Here is a 20,183-nt window from a genome sequence, read left to right on the forward strand (position 1 = left end):
ACCCGTTCGCCCGTCCCCCTGCCCCGTTCACAATGTGAGTGCGACATCCCGCCGCGGGAAGGTCGCCCGAACTGAGGCCGAGGCCGCTCTGGTGGCTCCTGAGCTGCCGGGAAGTGGCTCTCTGCCCTCCCCCCGCTTGCGGCCCCTTAGGCTCATTCTCCTCAGTGGGGGGCAATCGTCCCTGCCTGGGGGTGGGAGGTCCGGGGATCCTTGTTCCGGTTACCGTTGGCTGGTGGAGGACATTTTTTCCTCCAGATGTCTGCTTCCTCCACCTCTAAACCGTCCCTTGGCGGCCCCGACCCTGGCAGAAAGCTCACTTTTTCTACCTCCTGCCATACGGGTCGCTCGTAACTCCTAACTTAGCCCTGGGTCCTGAGCTCCTGTGAGCTTTTGCCGAGCGGGCGCTCTGGAGGCATGGGCACTCTGGTCCTGCCGCTTCTTCATGCCGCGGCCAGGCCTTGGGTCAAGGGTACCCGTGGTGGGTGCCATCTGAAGCTGATGTTGTTCCTGGTATTGCACCACGCGGCCCTCCGCCGTGAGCGGCAGGTACTGCTAGGCAACTAGAGGGAGGCATGCAGTCTCCACAAGTTACTTCCTCTCCTGTGGGTTTCTCGAATGTGGGTCCTTCCAGGACGTTTCCTAACTCCAGTTTCTTGAAAATAATGAAGTTTGCCCAAATTCAGCCGCTTCCCTGGGAGCGAGAAGTTACCAGGTCGAGTTGGAAAAATATGTGTGGACGTTTTCTGTGTTCCACGTTAAACTTTAAGTGAGGTTTCATTATCTTCTCAATGTAAGGATGGAACAGGTAATATAATGACCTTTATAAAGTGCTTAAGTTTATGTTTATTGCAGGTTCGTTGGTAGTGTGTTTTCCTTTGCGGTGCTTGGGATCAAACCCAGGCCCGCACATGGTAGGCAAATGCTTTACCATTGAGCCACATTCCAAGTTCCAGGTAAAGATAGCGATCTTAATTATGACAAAGGAAAACCTCAGTGATTTTAACCAATTAAGAATTCTTGGCACTGTTTTCCAGGCCTTACGTTCTCCTGAAAAGCTTTTAGTTTTTCAAATGTGAGATTTTATAGTGAGGAGGATTAACTCAAGTCACTATGGAGAACAATGTTTTTCTATAGAAAGCAAATTACTTTGCAGGATTTAATTATGTATTTTATAAGGCTAGAAATCTAAATAAGTAAGTTTGAGATACACTGCAGTCAGTTGATGGCTGAGTCTGCCAGGAGAAAACCTTTATTTCTATGAATAAGGGTGAATATCAGAACTTTTCCAGGATTCCCAACTCCCTCCAGAGTGACTTCTAGTAGAGTTTACTTTTGTGTGTGTGTGCTGCTGGGGATTGAACCCAGGGCCTTGTGCATTCGAGGCAAGCACCCTACCAATCAAGTTATATCCCCAGCCTCTAGAGTTTACTTTTTAAGAAAATATAAATTTATATCTTATGCTAATGTAGCCCTGATACATTAAATTTTGAAAGGAAAAGCAGAAGAGGGGGCTGGGGATATAGCTCATTTGGTAGAGTTCTTGCCTTGAACGCACAAGGTGGTCCTGGGTTCAATTGCCAGCACCACATACCAAAAAAAAAAATTATGTGGCAAGGATTCTCAGTCTTAACCCCCCTTCTTTTTTTTTTTTTTTTTTTTGAAGAAGGAACTCCATAAGTTGCTTAGGTCCTTCCTAGTTGCTGAAGCTGCCTTTGATCATTCTGCCTCAGTCTCCTGAGCCTCTGGGATTATAGGCCGGTGCCACTGTGCATGGCTAAAATGCCTTTTATAATTTGAAAATTGATGTAAGGAGAAGGTGAATTTTTGGATAAAGCATAACCAATTTAATAGTAGTCAAGATATCTTTTCATGAAGAATATTATGTTTGAAGTGGCTTGATTTAAAACACTTTCTGGACATCAGTTAATAAGTAAAATGTCAAGGTATGTAAATATATGAAAGGTGTAGCAATCAATAGTCCCAAAAGCATTTTCTCCTTACCTTCATTTTTGCTCTGTTGAAGAGACCAGGTGTATTTCTTTAATAGTGCTCAGTATGTGTTATCTTGTAAACTCTTAAGGCCATCTTATCCAGCTATTGGCTTAGATGAGTTGAATCTTAGGAGTCAGTTATTTGGATTGGAAGAGACCTGTAATGGGTCATAAATTCTACAAAGAATCCATCTGATAAGAGTTTAATTTGTTGATGTCTGTTATGAAGTTGTGGTTTCATGTGTGTGTGGGGGGGTGGAGGGTACTAGGGATTGAACTGAGGGACACTCAGCCACTGAGCCACATCCCCAGCCCTATTTTGTATTTTATTTAGAGACAGGGTCTCACTGAGTTGCTTAGCACCTCCCTGTTGCTGAGGTTGGCTTTGAATTCAGGATCCTCCTGTCTTCTCAGCCTCCCAAACTGGAATTACAGACATGTGCCACCATGCCTAGGTGTTAGGAAGTTTTTTAGAGGTGGAGAGATTTATGCTGAAAGTCTTGAGGGTTTGGAGATTTTTTTTTCTCCCTATATAGAAACTTCCTGATTTTCTACTTGAAATTGTTAGATTACAAGTTTTTTCAAGTACTTTATGTGAAAGTCTCCTGATTTCATATCTACCTTTGAGAAGGTTGTCTCCCCCCCCCCCCCTTTTTTCTTCTGTGGATTTAACCTAGAGTCTCCATGTTGGACAAGCACTATCTCTGTACTACATCTCTAGCCCTGAAAACTGGAGTTTTAATACATCTCTTCATTTAAGATTTTGCAGGGCTGGGGATATAGCTCAATTAGTAGAGTGCTTGCTTCACATGCACAATGCCCTCACATGTTCAATCCCCAGTACCACAGACACATACACACACACGCACACACACAAATAAAAAACCTTGGCAGACATTGAACATGGCTGAGGCATGAGAATGACAAGCTTCCAGGCAACTTAGAAACTGCCTCAAGATTTAAAAAATGAATTTAAAAATAGGGTTGTTGTGTAGCTCTGGTAGAGTGCCCATTTAGCATGGGGGAGGCCTTCGGTTGAATCCCTGCCACACCTCGCCCCCCACACAAAAAGACCTTGCATCAACCTAATGTAGGGAGTGCTACTTTGCACTTCCTTATAAATTATTACCATGTAGGAGCAGTTAACAATGGGTGATGAGCTAGTTTTACTTACTTTTGTGCCTGTGTGTTTCAATACATTTTCTGGAAACATACTCTTGATTCTCTGTAATTTTAAAATCTTATTTTGCTATATCATTCAGTAGGATTAAACCCCCCAAATAAAATGATCAGTTTTAGCCTTCAAAATAAATTGTCATAGCATATTGTATATGGTTAATTTCTTTAAGGTAGAAAAGAGTAAATGATGTTGGCCTTTGTTCAGTGTTGATTTCCTAACCGCTGTAACCTGGCAACTGGATTTTCTTCTTTCTTGCTCAGTTAGACTTTAACTAGAAAACATTAACTAAAAATGACAAAATCACATGTGTGCAAAGTGACTGTTTTATTAAGATCGACCTTTTTAATTTTTGCACTTTAAAAATTTAGATGCCTATATCATTTAGGGGTTTTAGGTAGTTAGTGATATCCTATTTTAGGAAAACCATACCTTTGTAATATCAATTGTTTCGAGTCAACTTAGTTTTTTTTGTTTGGTTTTTGGCACTGGGGATTGAACTCAGGGGCATTCGACCACTGAGCCACATCCCAGTATTACCCAGGCTGTTCTTGAACTTGGGGGATCTTCCTGTCTCACCTTACAATAGCTGGAATTAAAGGTGTGCACCATTGCTCACAGTTTATAGTTTTTGTTTGGGTGCCTGGACTGAACCCAGGAGCACTTAGCCATTGAGCCACATGGCCAGCCCCCTCCCCCTGCCTTTTTGGTACCAGGAATTGAACTTGGGGGGATTGACTACTGAGCTACACCCCTAGCCCTATTTTGTATTTTATTTAGAGACAGGGTCTCACTGAGTTGCTTAGCACCTTACTGTTGCTGAGGCTGGCTTTGAACTCCTAATCCTCCTTCCTTGGCCTCTGGAGCTACTGGAATTACTAGCCAACCCTTTTTATTTCAAGACAGGTTCTTGCTAAATTGCTTAGGGCTTCACTAAGTTTTGAAGCTGCCTTTGAACTTGTGATCCTCCTATCTCAGCCTTGGATTACTTACAGGCATCACCCACTGTATCTGGCCTCATCTGAGTTCTTAAATGGAGAATTGTTGCATCCAGTAATTTCACTATCAAAATACAGAATACGTTGTATTAAACTTTTTGTTTACTGTGTGGATAGATTGTGATAGATTTTATAGATTTATTTATATATTTTGGTATTGGGAATTGATTCCAGGTGTGCATAACCACTGAGCCATATTCCTACACACACACACACACACACACACACACAACCTTTTTTTTTTTTTTTTTTTTTTGAGACAGTTTTTCCAGATTGCTTTGGGCTTCACTTTGTTGAGACTGGCCTCAAACTTGATAGAACTAAAGTATGTAGCTGGGCACAGTGGCACATGCCTGTAATCCAGTGACTCAGGAGGCTGAGACCGGAGGATTCTAAGTTCAGAGCCAGTTTCCACAACTTATCGGGGCCCTAAGCAACTCAGTGAGACCCTGTCTAAATAAAATTTTTAAAAAGCTGGGTACAGGCTGGGGTTATAGCTCAGTTGGTAGAGTGCTCGCCTAGCATGCGTGAGGCACTGGGTTCAATCCTCAGCACCACATTTTTTTAAAAAATGGTATTGTGTTCATCTACTATTTTTAAAAAAATATTTTAAAAATGAAATAAACAAAAAGACAGGGGATGTGGCTCAGTGGTTAATTGCCCCTGGGTTCAGTCCTCCGACCAAAAAATAAAGTATATGAAGTTGTATACTGGTGGGGAATGAATGTATTATGCCTCCAGTGTCTTATATGTTTAAATATCTAAATAAAATTATTGGGGCTGGGATTGTAGTTCAGTGGTAGAGCACTTGCCTAGAACCTGTGAGGCACTGGATTTGATTCTCAGCGCCACATTTAAAAAAAAAAGGTATTGTGTCCATCTACAACTAAAAGCAACAAAAAAGCATTTCTTCAAGAAAATGAAGTTACTGTCTAAGTACTTAAAACCAATTGGATTGTTAAAATACATCACTTACTTTTCATCAATAAAGATAAACTAAGCCAGGAATAAGGACCCCCCCCCCCCGGTAGATGGATAGAATGCCTTTATTTATTTTTATGTGGGGCTAAGGATTGAACCGAGTGCCTCACATGTGCTAGGCAGGTGTTTTGCTACTGAGGTCAAGCTTATCTACTCTCAAAGTATGTAAGAGGATCCCAAGGTTAAGGCCAGCCTCAGCAATTTAGCCAGAGCTATTTCAAACTGAATGATTAAAAAGGGTTGGGGTTGTAAATCAATAGTAGAGCACTGGTGGATTCAGTCCCCAGTGCCATGAAAGAAAGTCTCTGAGAAAGCCAAGCATATCTCTTATCTCTCTTAAGTTGCTTAGCACCTTGCGATGTTTCTGAGGCTGGCTTTGAACTCCAATACTCCTGCCTCAGCCTCCCAAACCGCTGGGATTATAAGCCTGCACCACCATGCCTGACTACCCTTTTTATTTTGAGACTGTGTCTTCCTAAATTGCCCAAGCTGGCCTCAAACTTGATCCTCCTATCTCAGCCTTCCAAGTCACTATAGAGATACTGGTGTGCATCACCATGCACAACTGAACAATTTTATTAAATGACCATTTTTGCTATTTTCTCCAGTGCATCTGACTACGGATTAAGATGTTAATGTTTTGTAATTAGATGATAACCTGCTAATTTTTTCCACAGTGATTTGAGTAAGAATCAAATTTTTCCGGTATTGTAATGATGTACCATATTTGTATATGTAGAAAATTTGATTTGTTTATTTATTTCAACCTTTTTGCTTTTTTAAAATATTTTTTCAGTTGTCAGTGGACGTTTATTTTATTTATTGATATGTGGTACTGAGAATCAAACACAGTGCCTCACACATGCTAGGCAAAGTGCTCTGCCACTGAGCCACAACCCCAGCCCTGATTTGTTTATTTTTATTTTAGTTTTTAATTGACATGTAATTATACTGATGGGGTGCAATGCGAATTTTTTTTTTTTTTTTGGGTGGTGTTGGGGAACTAGGGATTGAACTCAGGGGCACTCAACCACTGAGCCATGTCCCCAGCCTTTTTTTGTATTTTGTTTAGAAATAGGATCTCACTGAGTTGCTTAGTGCCTCACCTTTGTTGAGGCTGGCTTTGAACTCGGGATCCTCCTGTCTCAGCCTGTCAAGCCACTGGGATTACAGGTGTGTGCCACCACACCTGGCTTAAATTCATTTTAGATATACACAATAGTAGAATTTTTTTTTCAAAAAACTTTTTTGTCAATGGACTTTTATTTTTATTTCCTTGTATGCAGTGCAAGAGCTCTACCACTGAGTCACAACTCCAGCCCCTTAGAGTGTATTTTGACACAGAGTGTATTTGGGCACAGTGGCCCAAATTTATTTTAATTAGGATCCTGTTCTTGTGGTTAGAAGCCTTGATTTGAGGGCTGAGGTTGTAGCTCAGTGGTAGACTGCTTGCCCAGTATGTATGAGGTACAGAGTTCAATGCACAGCACCACATAAAAAATAAATAAATAAGGGGCTGGGCCTGTGACTCAACAGTAGAGTGCTTGCCCAGCACGTGCAAGGTGCTGGGTTCCATCCTTAGCACCACATTAAAAAAATAAATTAAATAAAGGTATTGTGTTCATCTACAACTGAAAATACCCTTGATTTGTAATGAAACTTATCTGGACACTGCTGTAAAAAGAAAGATTTTAAAAATAGCTGAGAGGATAACTAAAATGATGAGGAATTCTGTGTGAAGAAAAATCTACATGTATATATGTATATTAGGTTGTGCTAAATGTATTTCAGTGAGTCAGATTTACTTGAGTTATGATAGTAACTAAGATTTATAAGCCTTTTGTATTCTGAAAAAAAGTAATATATATATTATATAAATATATATTTGCCTTGTGTAGGGTATTGAACTCAGGGGTGTTTTGTCCTTATTGTTGGAGGTAGTGACAAATTATATGCTGTAGCATTCTGTTACATCCAGTATTCCTTGAGGATGGAACACAGGGCTTTGTACATGCTAGTTGAGTGCTTTATCACTGAGCTGCATCCCATACTCAGCCCTGTTTTGTTTTGTTGAACCCAGGTGCACTTAACTACTGAGCCACATCTCCAGCCCTTTTTATTTTTTGAGACAGTCTTGCTTAGTTGCTTAAGACCTTGCTGAATTGCTGAGTCTGGCTTTGAACTTGGTGGTCCCCCTGCCTCAGCTTCCCAAGCTGCTGAGATTAGAGGCATTTAGCTTCCTTGGGGCATCTATTTTTAAACTGTGGTGCTTGTAATTTACTACACATTAGGATTAAAAGCTACCCGATTAAGACCTATAGGAAAGAATTTCAGGCTATGAAAAATTTAGTTCCTTCATTTGATATTATATAGCCCTAATACTGAGCTTAGAAATGCTGGTCAGAAGAACATGAAATGTCCCATTGGGTTTGCTTTTTTTTGTTTTTCTCTAAGTAGTGGACTTACATAGTATATGGAGAGGTATAAACAATTTTTATATCTGTATTAAAATGAATTTGTAGATTGGCACTGGTGTGAATTTTGCCAATGCTAATTAAAAAGGCTCAAGATCAGGTGTAGGGCATTCAGTCCCCTTTCCCTGAATTGTATGTATCTTTGTCCCAATTTTATTTTCAGCAACCACTGAAAAATGTAGAAGCCATTTTTGTCTTGGCCTTACCCCATGGCTTAAATAATTTAAATTTCTTTATTGCCTAGGAAATTATTGTATTAGTTTGATATGGCTGCCATAATAAAGTATCACAGACTGTGTAACTTAAACAACAATTTATTTCCTCACTATTATGGTAGTCCAAGATTAAGATTGTCAACAGGGATAGTTTCTTCTGAGGCCTCTCTCCTTGCCTTTCTGGTTGCCATCTTTTGTCTTTCTCTGTAATTGCATGTGTCTTAATCCCTTCTTATAAGGGTATTTCATTTTGGATCAGAACCTACTCCTAGATCTTATTTTCACCTAATTACCTTAAAAAAAAAAAGCCAGGCCTGGTGGCTCATGCCTGTAATCCCAGTAACTCAGGAGGCTAAGACGGGAGAATCAGGAGTTTAAAGCTAGCTTCAGCAACTGCAAGGCACTAAGCAACTCAGTGAGACCCTGTCTCTAAATAAAATACAAAATAGAGGTGGGGATGTGACTCAGTGGTTGAGTACCCTCAAATTCAATCCCCAGTACCACCTCCCCCTACAAGAAAAAGAAGAAAATTTTTCTCCAAATATATAGTTACTTTCTTAGGTGCTTGGGATTAGGACTTCATGTAAATATATATATATATATGGGGGGGTGCTGGAGATTGAACCCAGGGTCTTGTGCGTGGGAGGTAAGCACCCTACCAACTAAGCTATATCCCCAGCCCTGGACTTCATATATATTTAGGGGAAGAGCAATTCATCACATAATAGTGATACAAATATATAGATTACGTGGTGTGAATCTGAGGAAAGTAGATTGACTCTTTCCTTGTTCTGGTTATGTCCAATTTCTGTTCATATTAAAGAATATGAACAGAAATTGGACATAACTTTCCTATGTTCATATATGAATATAGGACCAGTATAACTCCATATATGTATAGCTGCAGGAATGGGATGTTATAATGTTATATTCTGTGTGTGTGTGTGTATATATATATATAAAATGTCAGAATATATTCTATTTTCAAGTGTAACTAAAAATTACATAAAAATAATAAAGTTGTTGCTGGGGTTGTGGCTCAGTGGTAGAGCACTTGCCTAGCATGTGTGAGGCACTGGGTTCGATTATCAGTACTACATATTTAAAAAAAGTTAAAAAAAAAATTCATACACACAAATCCAAACAAACTGAAGAGCTGAAAAATTCAGTTTAACCAGGCTACTCCTTCTAGAGGTCTTTTTTTTTTTTTGGTGTGTGTGCACTAGTGATTGAACCCAGGGATGTTCAACAACTGAACCAGTCACCAGTCTTTTTTATTTTTTATTTTGAAACAGGATCTCAATTGAGTTGCTGAAGTCCTCACCAAATTGCTGAGGCTGGCTGTGAACTTGTGATCCTCTTGCTGCAGCCTCCCAAACTGCTGGGATTATAGGCATGCATTGCCATGCCAGGCCCATTTTTTGTTTTGAGACAAGAGTCTTACTAAGTTTCTTAGGATCTAACTAAATTGCTGAAGCCAGCTTGCTTGCTTGCTTTCTTTCTTTTTTTAATGTTTATTTTTATGTGGTGCTGAGAATTGAACTCAGTGTTACACACATGCTAGGCAAGAGCTCTATTACTGAGCTACGACCCCAGCCCTGAACCTGGCTTTGAAGTTGGATATCCTCATGCCTCAGCCCCCCAGGCTGCCAGGATTACAGGCATGCACTACCACTCCTCTTTAATCTCCCTCCCCTTAAAATTTTATTTTTTTTATTTTTAGTTACACGTGTCAATAAAGTCAATTTTGATACAAGTGTACTTTATTCTAATTAGGATCCTCATCTTGTGGATATGCATGATCTAAAGGCTCTTAATATACAAATCTCTTAGTTAGCTGTCTTGTAATCAAGATCAATTTTTTATTACATGATGGTCAGGATTTGTTACTAGCCTGAAAGAACTGGTTTATGGAATCATTTAACATGTTCCTTTGCCTCATATTTCATCTAAGCTGGAATTAAGTTAAGGTTGGTTGGTTGGTTGATTCTTATATTTATTTCGGGTACTGGGGATTGAACCCAGGGTTCACACATGGTTGGCAAGTGCTCTTTTGTTTGTGCTCACCTGCATCCCCAGCTCCAGTAGTCATTCCTTTGTGTGCTCAAATGGTCTCTTGGTATATGTTGCTTCTTGTTTTTAATTTTGCATGAGGGGGATTGAGCCTAGGGCACTATACCACTGAGCTACATGCCCAGTCTTGTTTTTTGTTTTGAGACAGGATCTCACTAAGGGGCCTCAGTTTGCCTCTTGCTTCACTCAGCCTCCTGAGTTGCTGGGATTACAGGTGTGCACCACTATGTCCAGCTGTTGTCTCCTATTTTGAATGACCTCATGATCTTCAAAGCTTCATTTGGGCTGGGCACAGTGGTGCATACCTGTAATTCCAGTGGCTCCAATGCTGAGGCCAGAGGATCAAGAGTTCAAAATCAGCTTCAGCAACTGCAAGACACTAAGCAACTCAGTGAGATCCTGTCTCTAAATAAAATACAAAATAGGGCTGGGGATGTGGCTCAGTAGTCAGTGCCCCTGAGTTCAATCTCGAGTTACCCACCCCACCCACCCCCCCAAAAAAAGTTTTATTTGTGCAAAATGTCCCAAGTTCATATGTCCCACCTTAGATCTGGCAACAGCCATTTATGTAAAGGAACTCTGGTTCCTTTTAGTTGGGAATGCTATTTTGGCACCTGGAGAGTTTTTCTTCTGGTTGTTATCTTTAATGCATGGGTTGTTTATTTGTTTTGTTTTCCTTCCAGTTTGGAGGGGATTGAACCCAGGGCTTTGTGCATGCTTGACAAGCATTCTACCACTGAGNACATACACACACAGCCCCCCCCCACCCCCACACACACACACACACAATCTTGCTGTATTGCCCAGGCTGGTCTCAATTTTCTGGGTTCTATTCATCCTGCTACCTCATCCAGCAGGGTAGCTGGAACTACAGGCTTGCATACAGGCAGGGAGGTGCTTGATTTAAAGGGTTAAGAATTTCAAAGTTTGGAATCAGCTGTCTTGATTTATGACTAAGATTTGAATATATTACTGCTACCTTTTGGGAGGAGTAACTGAAGACTGAACCCAGGGGCACTTTACTACTGGGCTGCATCTACAGTTCATATATATATATATATATAAATTTTTTTTTTTTAGCTTTTGGTGGACACAACATCTTTGTTTGTATGTGGTGCTGAGGATCGAACCCGGGCCGCATGCATGCCAGGCAAGCGCGCTACCGCTTGAGCCACATCCCCAGCCCTATAGTCCTTTTTAATTTGTATTTTGAGACAGGACTCTCAAAGTACAAAGAATTCAGTAATACAAATAGTTGAGATTGATGTGGTTCTGTCTCCTGTCATCTTTTTAACTCATTCTTTAAATTCAAATGTTGTTCTGTGCCTTTTAAGAATTTTATCTTTCCCCAATACTGAGGATTGAATCTAGGGTCTTTTGTTTGCACTCTATCATTGAGCTACTTTCCCAGTCTAGTTGTTCCTGTGCCCCCAGTACTATAGATGGAACGCAGAGGTGCTCTAGCACCGATCTACATTCCTCAGCTCTTTATATTTTGAGACAGGGTCTCAGTAAAATTTCCCAGGCTGGCCTCAAATATCTGCCTCAGCCTCTCTTGAGTCATCAGGATTACAGAATGTGTGTGCCAGGAAGGTTGATGTCCTTCTGAAACTGAACATTGTTAGAGCCCTGTTTTACCTTGGAATATAGTAGTTGTTGTACCAGGGATTGAACCCAGGTATGCTTAACCACTGAGCCACATCCCTAGCCTGTGTATGTTTTTACTTTGAGACAGGGTCTTACTAAGTTGCTGAGACTGGCTTTGAATTTGTGATATTCCTTCCTCCGCCTCCGAGTCCCTGGGGTTACAGGTGTGTGCCACCATGCTCTGCAACTTCATGAATCATTTTAATGAACTATCATGGTTATGCAGGACAATATTTTTGTTATTGTTAATTTTTATTTATTTATTTATTTTTCAGTTTTCGGTGGACACAACATCTTTATTTTTATGTGGTGCTGAGGATTGAACCCAGTGCCCCACGCATGCCAGGCGAGTGCGTTACCGCTTGAGCCACATCCCCAGCCCTTGTTATTGTTAATTTTTAAAACAAAGGCTGGATGGTACATGTTTCTTATTCTAGTGATTGGAACACTGAGGCAAGAGGATCAAAAGTTCAAGCTAGACTGAGCAAATTTTTGAGAGCCTCAGGAACTTAGATCTTGTCTCAAAATAAATAAGGGCTGGGCATGATGGCACATACTTTAATCCCAGCAATTTAGTAAGGCCTTCAGTAATTTATTGAGACCCTGTCTCAAGATAGAGCAGGGCTGGAGATGTGGCTAAATGGTTAAGCATCCCTGGGGTCAATCCCTGGTACCAAAAAAAAAAGCGTTTAAAATTATAGTAAATTGCCTCAAAATAGTCAGTATCAGAAAGAATAGAGAAATGTATTACTTATGTACTAAACTTTGGGTGTTAAGTAAATATTGTTAGGAGTTCCAGCTTAACTTTAAATTTTCTTCTCTTTGTAGGCAGCCTGCTTCTGCAAAGTGGTACGATCGAAGGGACTATGTCTTCATTGAATTTTGTGTTGAAGACAGTAAAGATGTTAATGTAAATTTTGAAAAATCCAAACTTACTTTCAGGTAAATTGCTATTTTACAACATCCAATTAAAAATTTATTTCAGACAAATAAATAATTGGCTTGTATGTTCTTTTTTTTTTTTTTTTTTAAGTTATTACTAATCTTTGAAGAGGCTTATTTTTTTCTCTTTTTTTATACAGTTGTCTTGGAGGAAGTGATAATTTTAAACATTTAAATGAAATTGATCTTTTTCACTGTATTGATCCAAATGTAAGTAGTCTTAATGTTTTTATCGTGATTTAAATGGTAGAGAAATGGATAATATACTTCAAGTGTTCTAAGATGTTAATTTTTTAACAGTTCAAAGTCTTAACTTTATATAGCAATATCTTTCTCCTTTTTCTGCTTATTTTTGATCATGCTATGGTACTTTGACTTGGCAGCAATCTTGAGGCTTATCTAAGAATAAAATCTTTAAACCATTCTGTGGTAATGCCATATTTAGTCAAGTCCTTTTTTTAAATTCATTTATTCATTCATTCATCTATCTATCTATATTTATTTAATATGTTGCTGAGGATGGAACCCAGTTCCTCACGCATTTGAGGCAAGTGCTCTACCACTGAGCTATAACCTCAGCCCTTTAGTCAATTCTTAAAGGTTTTATATCATCTTGTGCAGGCAAGGAAAAAAATAATGCCAGATTAAACTAGAATTGTGGGGGGCTTCTTCTCAACCCCCAATTGGATAGTTTTGAATTTTTCTTTTTTAAATATTTTTTAAGGTATAAAGGGATACACAATATCTTTGTTCATTTTATTTATCTATTTATTTATTTTTATGGTTGTAGATGGACACAATGCCTTTGTTTATTTATTTATTATGAGGTGCTGAGGATCGAACCCAGTGCTTCACACATGCAAGGCAAACGCTCCCATCAAACCATAGTCCCCCCAATATCTTTGTTTATTAATTTATGTTTTTTTTAATGTACTGAGGGTCGAACCAGTGCCTCACACATGCTAGCAAGTGCTCTGCAACTGAGCTACAGCCCTAGCCCCTAGTTTTGAAATTTTTAGCTGTCAAGGGCCTGCCTCTTCAAGTCTGGAGAATATTTAGGATAAGAAATGAAAAAAGGAGAGGTGAGAGCCAAGTGATGGTAAATGCCTATAAACCCACTTACTCCTAAGACTGAGGAAGGATCATTAGATACTGAGGACCAGCCTGGGCAACATAGTAACTATAGGCCTGTCTCAAAAAAATAAAAAATAAATAAAAATAAAAACAGGCTCCTTTAGTGATACTGAAGTAATAAATGGTTTGATGGTGCTTTTGTTTTTAGGATTCCAAGCATAAAAGAACGGACAGATCAATTTTATGTTGTTTACGAAAAGGAGAGTCTGGCCAATCATGGCCTAGGTTAACAAAAGAAAGGGCAAAGGTAGGTTTTTCATTTTCTTTTTTTAAAGTTAATGTTTTAAATAATGAAAGATAACACTTATTTTTATTTCAAAGCTAAATATAAAAGCTCATAGTCTTACTTTTTTCCTCTAACACCAAATGTCGTTAGAAAATCAATTTTCTAGTTGATGTAGAATCTTCTGCATTCAAGAAAAGACTTTGGGGCTGGGCATGTACATGAGTGGTAGAAAGTATGTTTTGTATGCACAAGATCCTTAGTTTAATCCCCTGTACCATAAACGGTGGGAAGGCACATAGATAAATAGACATTGCATAGGAGAAGCCTTTGTAAATTACTTGATTATAATGTGGGAACCTGGTTTGGTCACTGCAAAAATAAATTATTCAAGTATGTGCGAATTGTTCTACCAGTTAATTTTGTTTTTTTAAAAAGTTAGGTTTACCACTGAACCCTATTGATTTGATGGGGATTTTTCTATTTTTGATTGGGTTTATGTGTGCACACACATGCCTGCACCCATAGTAGATATGAGCCTGAAGTTCAAAAAACATGTCTTGAGGTGCAAATTAACCTAATCATAGGGTGTTGTTTGTATTGATCTATAGCTTAATTGGCTTAGTGTGGACTTCAATAATTGGAAAGATTGGGAAGATGATTCAGATGAAGACATGTCTAATTTTGATCGTTTCTCTGAGGTAAGTTCTTTTAAATGCATTCTCTAATCCCCTACCCCCAGTAAAGTTTTACATAGTCATTTTAATTTGATTTTAAGCACCTAATGGAATTCAAGATAGACATTTTCAAGACCATTCTTTGGTAACACCAGATAAGATCTCAACAATAATAATTTAATTTTTTTTTTTTAAAGATTAGGTTCTCAAGTTGATGTGTAAAGACAATATATACACTATACAGTCAATCAAGCACAGCTAGTTAGAGTAACTAGCATTAAAATGGATTTTTTAATGCAGTACCCATTGCTTGTATTTTAGAGCTACATAGTACAGATATAAATAATTAAACCAAGAATCATGGTGCCTTGTTCACTCTGAGATGTGTGTAGGGTCATTGTTGCTTTTCAAGACCAGGGAGAAGGGCCTTAAAAGAACCTGTTTTTATGGCTAGGGATGGGGAATGCTGGGTATCCAACCCAGGGCCTTATGCAGGCTGTGTGCTACACAAGCACTCTACCACTGAGATATACCCACATCCATGCTAGTCCTTGCTCTTCTGTTTTCTAAGGTGTCACACATTACCATGGCAAAATTAAAAAAAAAATCTAATCACTGGTTGGTAGAATAGACCTTCCCAAACATGCTAAAACAATTCTGATTAGAAAAGAGAATATTAGGGCTAGTAATATAATTCAGTGGTAGACTGCTTGCCTAACATTCAATTCCCAGCACCATAAAAGAGAGAATCAATTTGCAAATTCATCTGCAATTTGAAATTTTTTAATCAACAAGATTTTATTTGCATTTCTTTTATGAAAATTAAGAGTTGTTTCCAGATTCTGAGTATTTGACTACTTAAATTTAACATCTCACATGACAATGGCACCTTGTTTCAACAGGAGGGGAGGATAGTGGTTTCATGTGTTAAGTACTATATCTCTTGTGCCATTGTACCCTCAATACTTACCATTGGGCGTGGCACATTTTGAGCATTTTTCCTGCTCAAAAATATAATAGAAACATTGAACAGAGCCCTCAAACAGTATGGAAACTTTTACTACAAGTTATTCATGTCATTCAAGACCAGATTGTGCCAGATATGGTTGGTACATGCTTGTAATGCCAGCTAATGAAGGCTGGGGTAGTAAGGATTGAGTAATATGCCATCTAAAAAAAAAACAGACACCAATGACTAGGTTGCAGAGAAATTTTATACTGAGATTTGACTAGGGGTTCTCTGTGTTTGTATTTATTTACTTATTTATTTTTGTGGTACTGGGGATTGAACCCAGGGCTTGGGCAAACTAGGCAAGTACCACAACTAAATCATACCCCTATCTTGTGGCCCCCTTTTGTACCTGAGATTGAATGCAGGGACGCTTATCCACTGAACCCCATCCCCATCCATTTTCATCTTTTATTTTGAGTCAGGATCTTGCTTACCCCTTTTATTATTGATGTTAAAGATAATTTAACATGGGATCTGTCTCAAGTTTGTTTATGTGCCAAACAGTACTAACTGTAGGCACATGGTATATAGTAGATCTCCGGAATTTGGTTGATTTTGTTTATATAGCTGGAACTTCATAACTATTTAACAGAAACTTAAATCATTTTCTCCCCACACCTGCCCCCAGCTCTTAGCAAATACTATTCTATTCTCTTCCTGTGCATTTGAAGACTTAAAGATACCTAATATAAGCAGAATCATTCAATATTTGACCTGTGACTGCTTACTTTGTTTAATAAAATGTCCTCCATGGTCATCCATGTTGCATGAGGCAGGGTTTCCTCTTTGGTGTCTGTGGTGGTAGGAATCAAACCCAGGACCTTGTGCATGTTAACAAGCATGCATTCTCACTGAGCTATGCCCCTGCCAGAATTTCCATCTTTGTTAAGGTTGAACACATTAAATGGTATGTATGACTTAAGCTTAATCACCCTTCCAGTTGTAAAAACTGGGTAAGCATATAATTGAATAGTTTCAAGTTTTACATTTTTGTTTACAATGTTATATATGGCTATTTACATAATTTTATTTTTTAAACTTAAATATTACATAAAACTTAATTTAGGGAGAAAAAAGTCCCTGTGGTAATAAGTTGTTTACTGTTGGACTATCTGTATCTTAAAGTAGTATACTTCTTAACTTTCTATCAACTAAAGATGGGAAATTACTGCTTAATGTAAGTATGCTCAATTGTTAGTCCCAGTTTATTGTAATTCAAGAGCATATTCCACAATTTGTACCTCTCAAGTTATGTGGTGTCTTCATAGTTACTGTTCATCTTTTGTACAAATTAACCATGTTAAAGGGCTTGATTTTAAATCATTTTATCGGTTCTTTACAACAGTTAACACCGTAATGAGAATACAACAATATACTTGCCAAGTAGCTTAATACACGGAGCTTTACAATTTTAATGAATCTCATCCTTTTCCTGCACCACTAAACAGAGATTTTGATGGTCTATTTCTCCTTCATATATGGGGTGTCTTGCTGAATGAATTTTAATAACCTCACTTTTCTTCAGGGAGAACCTAGGCTTAATTTTTCTTCAAGTTCTGACAGTTTTGTGAAATTACCTAAAAAATATACCTTTTCCAGAAAGGCAAGGGTCTTAAGATTCTTCTGCATTTTTCATTTGTGAAAACCTGTGAGAAAGACTTTAAGATTTATTCTGGAGTGTGCAGCCTAATAATTAGGAGTTAATTTAACATCATTTTTAAAACTAATTTTTACACTTCAAATAGATGATGAACAACATGGGTGGTGATGAGGATGTAGATTTACCAGAAGTAGATGGAGCAGATGATGTAAGTCTACAAATGCTTTTTTTTCTGTTTACTTTAATAGTGAGAAGCAATGCATTTATAGGTTGTTTTATATAGACTCAAGGTTGCTTTTTTTCTTTCCTTTTGTTTTTCCTAAAAAATATATAGGGAAAAAGCAGGTTTTAAAAATGTGCCCATTTTTGATAGATGGGTACCTACTAGGGAACTGGTGTTTGTGGACCATTCCTAAAGGGGCTGGATTTCATGAGAATCATTGCATAGCCTCATCATATAGTTTATTCAGTTAAGAGTAAGTTTAGGGTAGAGTGCTATTATGCACCCCTGAAGTCCCAGAGACTTAGGAGGAGGCTATAGCAGGAGGATCACAAGTTCAAGGTCAGCCTCCACAATTCAGTGAGCCCTTTAGCAACTCGATGAGGCCCTGTCTCATAAATAAATAAAGAGGCTGGGGATGTAGCTCAGTTAAATCCCCAATATATGCATCCTCAAAAAAATAAGTTTAGGGATTACTTTGATTAAGAATGCAAATTAAATAGGTGTAAAAGTAAACAGACGGACATTATAAATCTATTAAGAGGAAAATATACTAATTAGACCATTTTCTCAACTTGTGGCATTCTGTTGATATCTAGAAAATTATTCAATATAGTTTGGAAATATTTTAATTTTAGTATCTAGAATTAAACTTTGTTTTCATTGACCTTTGTATTGAGCCATTTTTCTTTTCATCGAATGCCAAGAGAGAAGAGGACAGTTGACGGAAGAATTCAAAGGGTGTGCTAAAGTCTCACCAGGAAGCACACACCAATTTTTACAGAAAGTTAGATCTTCTGCTGTACATCCATTCTCCTTAGTAAGCCAGTATACCTTAATAAGTTCACTGATTAAATTCCTCTATTCAATATAACTGTATATCTTTGCTACTTTAGTTAAATAAAGTGCTTTGGCTTCTTCAGCTAAACTGCTTAGATAATAGGATTATTTGATCAGCTTGGTAACTTTTTCTATTTCTCATTCTATAGGATTCACAAGACAGTGATGATGAAAGTAAGTATTTTCATGAAAAGTATGTTTATACAGTGATGCTTCATGTCAAAGGCCAAACTTTCAAAGTAGAGATGTCAGCTTGGTAATGGTTTTTGGTAGAAAAAATGAAGTTTTTATGGCATTGAATAAATAGCCAAGGTAGAAATGTCAATAATTTGAGCTAGTGACATGCAGTTACTCACTAGGCTGAAACTTTTTAATTCGATTTTGGCTGCTTTTCCTATAAAAATAATATCAGTACATTGTTCCCTTGTGATTTATACTAATGTTTTAAAACTCCTTTCAGAAATGCCAGATCTGGAGTAAGGAATATTGTCGTCACCTGGATTTTGAGAAAGAAAATTACTTCTTCACAAGATTTCATAATTGAGAAAATTCCTGAGTTATAGCTCTAAAGGCAGATGCTGTATTTGCCTCCTTTAACCCATTTTTCAACCTGTTTTTCCCCCCTTTTTTAAAGGCTTCACTAAGGGTTGATAATATACCATTGTATGGGGCAAATTTAAGTCAGCTAAGGCACTATCCTTATGCATGAACATTTCCCAGACTTCCATGAAGCTGTTGAGGTCCTAGGCAATTGATAACAGCAGTTGTGATAAGTAAAAATATTTCACCTGTTCCTTTACTTTATAATATAATTACTGACACGATAGGAAGCTCTCAGCTTAGGGAAAGATAACTAAATTTTAGGTTTTAGGATATGGACTCAAGAGTGGCTGAAACAAATTGGCTGACATCTTAAACTGATAACCTGCCTTTCCTCTGGTGTACCCTACAGGATTGTTACACTAAAGTTTATTTTTCAAAAAAATTACTGCATATTATTGTATGTAAGTGATTACTTGTCAGTGTTCCAGATGTATCTTAGCTAAAACTAGTGAATGCCCTTAACTTAGATGGTTTTTGAAGCCTATACATTTGGTATTGTTTGGCCCTTAAGCTTTTACATCTCTTAGCATGGAGGACGAAGAAAGCTGTACATTGTTGCTTGAGAGTCTGTACATTTAGACCAGATTTGTATTTGCACTGTCAGTATGGCAAATGAGTGAAAAAATGTTAATACACTATTGGATTTTTTTTATTTCTTTTTTTTTTTTAATTCAGCTTATCTGGCTGAAAACCTCAATTTATGTTCATGACAGTGGGGATTTTTTTAAATGTCTACATTCTTTCTAATAAACTGTTGGAAGACTTCTTGGCTGTCCTTTTAAGTGTCTGGTTTACTGTAAATTCATGTATTACCATTTACTGGAATTTGAGTTTTTATTTCTGAGGAAGAATTTGGGGCTGTTTTTCTGTTTGGGGAAAAAAGAAGGCTTGCTGTAATGTCACAGGAAACCTTTTAAAAGTTAATCTGTAATAGAAAATTGTAGCTGAACTTTGCAGCGGCTGGAAAAGAAAGTGTTGTGATTTGATTGAAATAAAACTAAATCTGTTGTCCTCCTAAATCTGTGGGCTTCTGCATTTTGGCAGTTTCATTCCCTCACAGCTTCTGTATTTATCATAGCATAGAAATGCTTTGTATTTCAGCACTTCTTTAAAGTGTTAGTGCTAGAGATACAAACATAAGTCCCTCAGGTGATATGCTATATGTGGGCAGCTCATAGGCTAGTCCATGGGAACAAATATATTTGAGGAAAAAATAGATAGGAAGGTTTAATTGATATACATAAGGAATTATAGAGATTTCAAAGGAAAACTAAGACTTTTTCTTTCCATTTGGTATATGACTGTACTGAGTGATATCCAAAACCATTTTGGAATGCTACTAGAAAATCCTAGGGGCCCTGGGCATAGGAACAGTT

General features: G+C 38.1%; 1 protein-coding gene across 2 annotated transcripts in view; it reads left to right on the top strand.

Annotated features, from left to right (window-relative positions):
* Ptges3 (prostaglandin E synthase 3) overlaps positions 1-19,826 on the top strand; it is a 20,130-nt gene extending 304 nt beyond the window's left edge. The window contains exons 1-8 of one of the 2 annotated variants that reach the window (XM_015483174.2): positions 1-34; positions 12,385-12,498; positions 12,639-12,708; positions 13,781-13,879; positions 14,467-14,556; positions 17,290-17,352; positions 18,354-18,378; positions 18,665-19,826. The exon at positions 1-34 is cut by the window's left edge and continues 304 nt beyond it. In XM_015483174.2, the coding sequence (XP_015338660.1) occupies positions 33-34; positions 12,385-12,498; positions 12,639-12,708; positions 13,781-13,879; positions 14,467-14,556; positions 17,290-17,352; positions 18,354-18,378; positions 18,665-18,684 (483 nt within the window). In that variant the 5' untranslated portion in view covers positions 1-32 and the 3' untranslated portion in view covers positions 18,685-19,826. Of the gene's footprint in view, positions 35-12,384; positions 12,499-12,638; positions 12,709-13,780; positions 13,880-14,466; positions 14,557-17,289; positions 17,353-18,071; positions 18,379-18,664 lie in introns of those variants that run through there. The other variant, XM_048807046.1, reaches the window with a different exon arrangement.
* The last annotated feature ends 357 nt before the right edge of the window (positions 19,827-20,183 follow it).

The sequence above is a fragment of the Marmota marmota genome, unplaced genomic scaffold (genome assembly GCF_001458135.2).
Source record: "Marmota marmota marmota unplaced genomic scaffold, marMar, whole genome shotgun sequence".
Lineage (NCBI taxonomy): Eukaryota > Metazoa > Chordata > Mammalia > Rodentia > Sciuridae > Marmota > Marmota marmota.